At 33.0% G+C, this 10,996-nt stretch overlaps 2 protein-coding genes across 2 annotated transcripts; both read right to left on the bottom strand.

Annotated features, from left to right (window-relative positions):
• Positions 1-871: 871 nt before the first annotated feature.
• LOC146921535 (cyclic dof factor 1-like) lies at positions 872-2,798 on the bottom strand. Its single transcript, XM_085714923.1, has 2 exons — positions 2,506-2,798; positions 872-2,102 (listed from the first exon to the last, which is right to left on the bottom strand). Exons 1-2 carry the CDS (start codon positions 2,698-2,700, stop codon positions 1,158-1,160), a joined length of 1,140 nt encoding a protein of 379 aa, XP_085571049.1. The 5' UTR covers positions 2,701-2,798; the 3' UTR covers positions 872-1,157.
• A 6,020-nt stretch (positions 2,799-8,818) lies between these two features.
• On the bottom strand, positions 8,819-9,919 carry LOC146921534 (uncharacterized). Its single transcript, XM_085711324.1, has one exon. It carries the CDS (start codon positions 9,917-9,919, stop codon positions 8,819-8,821), a length of 1,101 nt encoding a protein of 366 aa, XP_085567450.1.
• Positions 9,920-10,996: the final 1,077 nt, after the last annotated feature.

The raw sequence follows: 10,996 nt of genomic DNA, 5'->3' as shown, positions 1-10,996 counted from the left end.
TCAAATCTTTGTAGAAAGAGAGGGATGTGTTTTCTTTGTAGGAAGGAGCATATCAAGCCTAAACAAGGTGTTTATGTGCCTAAAATTAAGGATCAAGAGATAATAAGGCAATATTAGAGGAAGAGAAAGTAAATGGTTCTTCCCCGTAAGATAGAATTCTGGTTGGAAGGACAATTGTGAACCGGTTAGCAGCAAAACCTCTGGTTGTTGGTGATAAGTCCCTGGTTGACTCTGTTGCTGAGACGACAAACAATGTTCAGGATCAAAAGGGGCCTAATAACCTGATTGTGAACATTTTTTTATGTTCATGTTAATTTTGAGGAATCTCTTCACTCTCCTAGAAGCCATATCCGGTCAAATTCAGATGATGTGCCTAATATTCCCAAGATTACGGGGAACCCGCAACAAGGGTGGATCATCCACCTCCTTGTGCTGAAGATTCTCTTTCGGAATGCTAGGGGGATTGACAACATTGACGCAAGGCTTGTCTTCCATAAATGTGTCACAAATCAGATTTTTTCTTAGCAACCTTAGATTAATCATAACAACTTCCCATTTTTTCTAAGAAAAGTTTATATTTTTCTAACAGGAATAGCATTGATTCCCCTTCTTTTTGTGCTTTGTGGTAGTGAAGTGATCATGCATGTGGTTTGATTTGTAAAAAAACAAAGAGGTATGGTCCCTTCCTTTACCACTCCCAACTGAAATAAATGTCATAATCTTTTGGAACCAACAATATTACTACTACTGCAGAGTAATTAAGAACTGAAGAAGCAATAGCAATAGCACTCTCCTGATATTTATTCTAAAAAAAGCCATTTACATAATATGTACAACAGATATTTACGCAACCCATAATATGTACATAATATTCAGTCCAAAAATCTCCTTTCCTTTGTCTATTCATCGTGTTATTATCCTGTCTCATTTACATAATATGTACAACAGATATTTACGCAGCAAAATCATCTGATTCTGATTAAAGATGAAAAGAAAAGAAGCTTAGTTAGCAGAAAGAAACTGTACTATCCTATGATCTATTTCAGAAACATTTTGAAATCTGATCAGTCTATCTCATTATAATTAAGTTACCATTGACACAGACACGGACACGACACTGACACATGTCAGTAGGCGTCGACTCTACATATTCCCAATCAAATCCTCTCATGGAACACATGAGACCTTGATAAAGCTGCAGGATTGGCTTTCAATACTGATGAGGCTGCTTCAACCACATGATTCCTATCACCACCCATAGATGCAAATCCATTGAAAAGTCCTCCACCACTCTTGTTTCCTAGTGTTAACCAATTAAAACCCTTTGCATCTTCATTAGGGTCTTCAATTCTCAATTTCTTAGGAATCAACACACTATTATTATCACTTTCTTTGTTGTTATTTTCTAAGCCATCTCTTGAATGTTTCCCTAAAGTAGGTTTACTTGGAACACAAGATTGAGTTGCGATAGGTTGTACGCTCCATGATGGGACTAAACAACCACCATAGTATGCTATATTGGGTTGGAATGACACAGGATAACACATTGTTGGGTTCCATGGAAACTGTTGTGGAAAAAAACACTGATTACTCTTATCAGATGTTTCATCATTTGATCCAATATTGATTTTCTTGACAAGTGAAGATGAAGACATAATAGGAGAATCTGATCCAAAGGTCAAGACACTACTCATTTGACGATTATGTGAGACATCGGAAGAAAAAGAAGAGATTTTATTCTTACGGCGACCTGCACCTACAAGCATACTTCTCGTGGTTCCTCCGGAAGTCCAATATCTCTGGCAGCTTTTGCAGAAGTGACGGGGCTGGTTGGCGTTGTAATTATTGTAGTAACAAAATTTTGTGTCTACGCTTTTGCATCTTGGACATGGAACAATTTTGTTAGGAGCTTTGTCCTGGGACATATCACTTTGTTCATCAATTTTAGTGGAATTCTGTTGAGAAGTTTCTGTTTCTGATGAGGGTGTTTTCGGGTTCTCAATAAGGCTTGAAGATGTGGTGGGAGTGTTTAAATCCTCTGTGGTTTGTTTTGAGGCTTCTTTATAATCAAGTACTGAGGTAGGTTCTTTCCTTGATTGTTCCTGAAATTGATAAACAATAATTAGATTAGGTAAGACCAAAATATGAACCACAAAGTTAAGTTGAAGTTGCAATCAAACCAGTTTAGGATTATAGACTTCAAAATATGAATTGGAAAAACTTGAAAACTTTAAAAGCACAATTTCATCAAGCATCAGTCATCATGAAATCCAAAAACTTTGTATATTTTTCAAGCAAAAAAAGTTGTCAAAACAGCCATAAGAATTTTATCACCAAAAAGATGAAAAAAGTGCACAATTTCATGAAGCATATTTTCAAGCAAAAAGTTGTCAAAATGGCCACAAGATTGCAATGAAAATTAGTTTAAATACACATTTGCATACACCTAACTATAAGTAATTAATTTGAAAACAAAAAAAGATGAAAAATTGGCATGAAACATACCTTATATCTCTTTGAATCATGTTGGTTTGAAGAATTCACTTCAAGTGGAGAAGATGAAGATAAAGATGAATGAAGACTATGATCAGAGAAATCTTGATGAGCAAGAGGAGGAGAAAACTCATAGGAACAATCATCAGTGTTGTGTGTTTGAAAAATTGTTCTCCCAAAAAGCTTAATGGTTGAATCATTAGTCATCTCTGGTATATATGTTGAAGAAGTTTTTGTTGTTGTTTCTTTGTTCTGGTTACTTGATAATGAAGAAAAAGAGAGAAAGAGAGAGAGGGAGGTACAATGGTTTATGTGTTTATGTGAAGAGGTTTTATAAAGATTAAAAAGTTAAAAAGCCACATCAGAAAAGGGAAAGTTTTGTGAGCCACAAATTGTTTTGGCCTATGAGATCTTAGTGTAAAGTTGGATTCACTCACACGTATAAAAAATGTGCTGTTCTGTTCTCTTTTCACCCATCCTTTTCAACTTTTGCCTTTTTGCCAATTCCTCCCTCTTGATCTTGCCACTTGACAGGCAAAAAACCATATCGGCCTCTCATATTTTGAAACGTTTGAACTATAAGGTAAGTGTAATGGAATGAATTAAATTTGTCTTAAAAATTGTGCTTGCGTTTAACATAACCATACAAAATTGGCTTGTAATGTAACAAATGTCCCTTCTATATAAACTATCATAAAGAGTCTTTTCTATATAATTGTAAGTGGTTGAGAGTAGGAGTATCTTCTCTAAACTTGTCTCATTTGCGTGAAAATGATAAGTTAATTAGTTAAGTCTGGAAATGGGAAGAGTGAATGACTATCTAAGCATCATCTCCAAAAAGGTATGTTTCATCATCAGATTCATGTAAATTATATGTGTTGCTTGAGGACAAGCAACGATTTAAATTTGGAGTTTTATCGTAGAGTAATACTGAAATACTTCCATAAATATTTCATAAGAGGTGAAGTCTATCCTTGTGGGAAATTGAACCTTAGACCACCTAAACTTTTAATCGCAACAATATTAATTAGAATTTTCTATTATATTCCACTTTGTTTTGTTAACCATAGAGATACAACTAGGGGAAGGGGAAAAATATAAAGTTTCAATAATATCAATCGCATAACATATGAAGATAAGAGTTTGTTGTCTTTGTAAAAAAAAAAAAAAAAAAAGAGTTTGTTGTCCAACTAGCAATTTAATCGAGGTAGCGATAAATAGTCCTCATTTGTGATTTTCTTTCTTTAAGCAATTAACGATATGCAATGAACTTAATATGTCTCTCAATTGTGGGGTTCGTTAACTGCTCCAACAAAACGGTAAGTTTAGTTCTTTATGGAATTTTTCTATTAAACTATTATACAAGTCAAAGATTATTTCTACTAGCCAAAGACTATTTCTACTGCTCCAACAATAAGTATTTATATACAAATTAAAAATATTTCTACTGTTTGTAAAAAAAAACTATTTCTTATTTCAAAAAAAAAAAACTATTTCTACTGATCAAAATGATATGGCCTACAGTGTCTAGCCTTGCTCGGCTACTTCTATGAGCAATGCGTGGGAATAAAGAAACTGGAAATTTAGAGATTGTGTGAGTTGTTGGTAATTTGATGGGTTTATTAAAGGAGTTGAAGATTTTTTTAGGATTAATTTACTAAAAAATTAGACCCAATTAAAAAAAACGCCACAATATTTAAAAATGTCTAATAAGCACGTATTTTGTCAACTCAACATAATACATTATTGTTTTTATTTGGTTAAATTCTAACAAAGACCAAAAGTGAAGGAATTTAAAATAATAGAGATTGATTAAAAAATGTTGCATGAAAACGATTCAAATCCAAAAGATTAAATTGAATATGAAAATTAAACAAATGACATCTAAAAACTAATCAAATAATTCATCATAATGTTCACAGTTTTGAGAGAACCTACAATGGATTGTATCATCACATTAGGCTAAGAGCAACCACACAAATATCATAATGTTGGGATTTTCGTGGAATTCTATATTGGGTTGCATAGTCATATTAGGCTAAGAGCAACCACACAAGTGAAATTGACATCATATCTTCCTCCAAAATCTTAAAACATTAAGTATATGAGTCAACTACTCTTTCATACCTATAATTTTAATTCATTTGACACATTAACATCTCTTAATTAAGTGTCAGACTCTTCATGTTCGTGATCCACCACCAAGATCCCCACTCGTACTATCCCACAATGTTAAACCGGTACATCATACAATTGTTGGGCTTTATGGGGGGACAACACTGGTGTGGATTGACACATTTGAGAAAGACCGACCACACAAGTGAGAATGATACAACATCTTCATCCAAAAAAATTAAGACTTAAAGTATGTATTTCGTCACTTATTTGTTGTTTAATGTGCACTCTTTTATCTAATATTGAGCTCTAAATGTCATTTGATATATCACAATATCATCTCTTTTAAAGATGACGAAATTCTAACATATACTTAACACATGTGTCCATACTAATAAAGTTTCATTTATTATCCCTTTCTTTTCCATTCCATCTATTATCTATCCTTCTCTTAAACAAAGTTATCCTTAATCCTTATTAACAAAAAGTTGGAATGCCACTTCAGCAAAGGAGAAGTTTTGTGAGCCACAAGTTGCTTTGGCCTATGAGATTTTAGTGTTGTGTTGGATTCCCCCACGTAGTTATAAAGATACTGTTGCTCTATTATCTATCCCAGCCTTTTTTTAATCCATATAACTTTTTTGGAAGTTTTGTCTTTTTGTCAATCCTCCCCTGGGTCTTTCCCACTTGTTAGTCAAATGAGATAACATCTTAGCCTTTGATTTTATTTTAGAGTAAACCATCAACTAGGTCTTTGTCTTTTTCTTTGTAAGTAATTCTCAAATTGGTCCTTAACTCTATTAATATTTTAAAATAATCATTGTCTTTGTCAAAAGTTTTTCAATTAAGTCCCTCGTCGTGTAAAAAACATAGAAACATGAGTCTAATTGACAAACTTTTGACAATATTTCAAAATAATTTATATCTTTGTCAAAAGTTTCTCAATTAAACTCATGTCAAGGGACTTAATTGAGAAACTTTTAACAAAGACATGGACTATTTTGAAATATTAATACAGCATAGACTAATTTGAGAATCACTTACAAAGACAGGGACCAATTTGATGGTTTAATCAATTTTTTTACCCACCATTCCCTCTTTTTTTTTTTTTGAAACATCCCACCATTCCCTCTTGTTAGCCAACAAATGCTCTAAAGATATTTGTTAAAGAATTGAAATTTAATAAGTGACATTTTCAATTTAAAACTTTCAATTTTAGCTTATTAATCTATATTTTGGGGTTATTAGTTAGCATTACCCTTTTTTTTCATTTTAAGGGGTGTTCTAACATATTTTCTTTTTTGCAAAATATTATAATATATTTTTGGTAGAACTTTTTGGGTGGAATGAGTATATTTGAATTGGTAGTAAAAGGTGGAATAAAGTGCAATAAAATGAAATGGTATAACATTTTCTAAAAAAAAATATCTAACATTATTCTCTGTCAAATAAAAACTATCTTAATTTTTGGCTTGGACAAATTATTAGAAATTCAACTTTTTAAATTGCTCCCTAAAAAAAAAACTTATTAAATTGGATAAGTAGGGTGTTTAGGATTCGAACGCCGACATCTGCATATAATATGTATTGTCTTTATTAAATGAGTTAAACTCACGGAGACATATTGAACCATTAATCTACTTAATTACGCGTGTAAATTAAGTACATTTACATTTGCAAATAAAAGAATAGTGTAAATTTACATTTGCAAATAATATTTTAACAATTTCAATTTATATATATATATATATATATATATATATATATATATATATTTTGTGCACTTGAAAAAACATAAATAAAAAAGTAGATTTTGAACAAAAAGTCATTAGAAAAAACTAAAAATTAGAATAAAAAACAAGCTATACCTACTATTAACAGAATTCAATAGTATAAAGCTTTGATTATGATGTAAATCTCTTTTTAGGTAGGAGATTTTGATATAGATCTAAACATATTTTTGACAAGTGTAGATCTTAACATCTTGAAATCAAAAAAGGATAAAAATGTGACAAGTGTAGATCTTAACATCTTGAAATCAAAAAAGGATAAAAATATGTGGTCCAAATTTTTGTTGTCATGTTCAGTCGACATATGGTCTTTTTTGTGGCCCAAAAATTCCTATTTTGTCCTGTTTTTATCAATAAAATAAAAACACTCACATGGAAGATATTTATTGAGTATATTTATTTATGGATTTTATGTGGTGGAGAAAGAACCAGCTTCTAGTCGATATCGATATATATTTAACGTGCTCACAATACAGTGTTCCTCACCTTGCAAAGCTTATCGACAAACGATCCCCACAGTATCAAATTCCACTCTATTAGTAAATCATACATTTTGTGTGAAATATCGTTCTTTTTCTATAAACCAAGTATTTTTGTGCACAATTATAAAAAAACTAATTTGTTTTATCAGATAGAACCATGGTAAACAATAACATTCTCTCTTATAAGATAAGATTTATTGTGCACAATTATAAAAAACTAATTTGTTTTATCAGATAGAACCATGGTAAACAACAACATTCTCTCTTATAAGATAAGATTTAACAATGTTGTACGGTGTTAAATTCGAATCCACAATCTCTAGTGTGTGAAATATTGTTTATCTCTATATTTCTACCTTTTTAATTTTTTTAAGAAATTCGTTTGTCCATAAACTATTATCCTCTCTTAAATAATTTACTATTTAAATTATATAAAAATAGCAAGTATTCTTTAACCTATATAAAATCTATCATTAGAGTAGATAAAAGTCTGTCAATTTAGTTCATAACATTTTAATATGAGATACTAAATTGATGAATTTTATATAATTTAAAAATTATATTTATATAATTTATAAATGAAATTGATTGTTTATTCAATATATAGAATTTTTTTTTTTTTGCACAAATCAAAATAAGATATATATTAACAACAACGGTGGTGCGCCCTGCACAAGGAGTGTAAAAGAACAACACCGATCAAAGTTTACAAATTACAAGAGACCAAAGAAAGAGGCATCAGTAAAACAGACAAAAAAGGTCACTAGTGGATGCCCATACAAGGTAGCGGGTGTTGCCACCAGTCATGATAAAAGTAATTAAAGGACGCATGTTTTGCTTTCAACCAAAAAAACGAATGTAACTTGACTTTCTCAATTAGAGCAAATGGTGTAGTCGCTGTATTTTTGAAGATGCGATTGTTTCGTTCCTTCTAAATAATCCAGACACAAACAAACCAAATAACTTTAAAGAATGAATGGGCACCACACGACATTCCCGCCATAAAAGAAAACTGTGTGTAATGATCACGAATCTGATCAGGCGGAACCACCAATAAACCTACCCAATTCTTAGAAAAATATTTAGTTGAACATGTGCATCTAACTTCAAAGGACAGCTCTAACAACATATAAACTCTAGAACTTCCGTTTGTTTGTTTTCTCTAAAAAGAACTTGTATCTTTCTAAAAAGAATAAAATAAATAGTCTTGCACCAAAAAAATATTTAAAAAAAAAAATATTCACGCATAGGTGATTGACTATCCACAGGTCTAGATAATAATTTCGAGTGGCCTCAACTGTAAACTTAAATTTTAGCAAACTCAAAAATGAAACTAAGTTATATTCGGTTGGACTCGCAATAAACTAGCATAAAAATTGAGAGTTGCTTTTCTGACATAGAATACTTCCAATTGACACATGGAAATGACTATATTGCCCCTGGCGGTAGTTAACTGTCGCTGGGAAACACGCCGGCTGTTAACTGCCGCTGGTACCCAGCGGTTGTTAACTACCGCTCACACCAGTTACAGAATCAGTGCAGTCTGTAACTGGTTTTGCCCAGGAAATGTGTCATGTTTGACCTGTAATTTCAAACAGCAATTCCGGAGGAAATCAAACTGAAACAACAACATCCAGCAATCATAAACATCAACATTTCATAGTTTATCAATTATTCGGTAACATTACACAAAACCGATAATGCGTTAACGTTTAACAATTGTTTGAAATTCATCAAATTTTTCACATTATGCAAAACATTACACGTAATGTACATTAATTACTAATAAATGCGAAACTCAAATATATTGATATACATATAAATCGTTAAAGGTTAGTTACATTATATCACCCCAAAAATTGGTCATTACATTATATATCCAAAAAAATACGTCGGCGCGTATCAACCAAAAAACGGATTAACACCGACCAAAAAGTGTCACATTTCATCTAATAAAAGCAAATCATCTAAATGTTCCAGAACATCTTCAAATTCGGTGTTTGCTTTAACCAGAGTGTCATCAAACATAATTGGATTGTCTTCATTTGTTGGCTCCTTTGGTGGAACCGGTCTCTCTTTGAGCTCAATGTCCATGAGTGTTTGGAAACGATCCTGTTGATCCAAAAATTCATCCTCCCATGTTGCCGCCTCTTCGCTCCTGTGATTTCTCCACTCCGTGCATGTTGGAGGTAGTGGGCAACCATCTTTTAATGAAAGAAGGACAAAATGATTTGGGATTAGACCAAGGCAAATCATGTTGCTTTTCGGGTTAACCGGAGGCCGTCCTCTAAGTGGGAAAAAAGTCTCGGAGATGTAGTCTTTCCATGTAGTCATCTCTAACACCGGCCTATTGTAACATGATGCAACGATGTGTCCCATATCCGGCAATGTCAACCATTTGTCGGGAGGTGCAAAGCTACTAGGATTTTTGGGAGGATACAATCCATCCAAGATGTAGTTGTAACGGTCCTCGCTCGCATATATCTCGATGTATTTGCTCCTATGCTCTTTCAACTCTTGAATAAGTGCTCTCCGCACCATAACATGACTTTCTTGCGTCAAACCCAAGGCTTCCGCTATAGCCCTAAACCCACAATGTCCGTCACCAATAACATCCACAACTCTCTCAATGTATGGTATCATGAATTTTGGCATGTAATACATAGGATTGGATAGATCATAACTTGTGAAGCTAGGCTTAGGAACCGGAACCGGAGAAATGCCAATGCGAGCACCTTTCCTTTTAGTTTGTGAAGATTTTTTCCGTGGTGAAGATTGACTTTCCGGATGTTGAGAATCAATAGTCTCCCACGTAGATGGAATCCTACCACGTGTGGTTTTGATTTTTTTGGGAGCTCCTTTGGTTGCCACCTTTCTTGGAGGTGGTGACAACAATGTGGTCTCCGAAAACGCTAACAACCGCAAAGCCTCTTTGATTTCTAGTTTCATTTGGAACGGAACTCTTTGGAGACGTTCTTGGATACCATGCCACTCCTCCGTGACCGAAAACAAATCTTCATTACTTTGTTCTTCATCCATGTACAACTTTTGCCAATGAGGGTGTATCTCATTGATGTGATCCTAAAATTCTCTCTCTTGACAAGAATAATAAAATCATTGTGGAATAAAAGAACCGAATTAATTTTGGGTTCAAAGTTTTATTTTCGCAGGTCATGATATGTCTGTCTTGTTTTGGCTATATCTGGAGCTCTGGAAGTCCGTTTGTGGTGATCTTTAACTCGTTGGAAAGCTTACGAAATTCTCTACATTTCGTCTTTTGGACTCAAGAGAAAATTCGGAATATTTAATGGTGTATAACGAGCTGGAAGTTGAAGACGTGGTTAAAGTGTGTAAGTTGAAGAAATAAAAGAAGTAGATGAAAAAAAAAAAAGAGAAAAGAAGGTGTTGAAGAAGTCGAGAGAAAAGAAGAGAAAAAGGAGAGTCAGAATGAAAATCAAGAAAAAAAAATGTTGAAAAGTTTTTGCCTACTATTACACTAGTACCTTCATCAAAGTTGGTATGTGTGGTTATGTGTTGGGATTCTTTTAATATTTTTCAATCTCAAAACCTTTCTTCTTTAACTCATGAAGGCAACAAAGTGAATGAAGAAGTATTTCCTTATCAAGTGGAAAAACATCATGAGCCACGAAAATACGAGATAGTCCAAAAATCACAGAGAAAAATTTCTACATAATCCACTTTCATTTCATGCAAGTTTTGATTTGAGGGCAAATCCTTTTGAAGAGGGGGAGAATGATGTGATCAAGAGCTCATTAAGCATGTGGAAGAAGACCTATAAAAAATTTGTCAAAAAAGATGGATCAGATGCATATAAATTATTACTTCCACACGTAAGAAATGTAGGTTAATTATTGGAGCAACCCAAATACTAATTCACGTCAGTTTGGAAACTAAAGAAGTCAACACATTTTGTGATCTACTATTATGGAGAATCAATGGCTCATCATTGCCATTTGTTGCATTGCTCTACGATTTTGAATTTTCATTGGCCAAAGCAATTAATTCTTCAATTGATGAGGATTACTACAAGCACATGGACATTCACTTTGGCATGAACACAATCAGCCTATATCGTGTGCTTCTGTTTAGTTCTTT

The sequence above is a fragment of the Medicago sativa genome, chromosome 5 (assembly GCF_051527215.1).
Source record: "Medicago sativa cultivar Bolivia chromosome 5, Bolivia_mono, whole genome shotgun sequence".
NCBI classification, from domain to species: Eukaryota; Viridiplantae; Streptophyta; class Magnoliopsida; order Fabales; family Fabaceae; genus Medicago; species Medicago sativa.
Note: the sequence above shows the minus strand (reverse complement) of the source record. Positions and strands in the feature narration are given on the sequence as shown.

Bases quoted from the DNA above. Each gene is read 5' to 3' on its own strand.
- LOC146921534 (XM_085711324.1), bottom strand. From the start codon at position 9,919: ATGGATGAAGAACAAAGTAATGAAGATTTGTTTTCGGTCACGGAGGAG.
- LOC146921535 (XM_085714923.1), bottom strand. From the start codon at position 2,700: ATGACTAATGATTCAACCATTAAGCTTTTTGGGAGAACAATTTTTCAA. The intron at 2,103-2,505 runs GTATGTTTCATG...TATCAATTTCAG, and splicing joins ATGATTCAAAGAGATATAAG to GAACAATCAAGGAAAGAACC.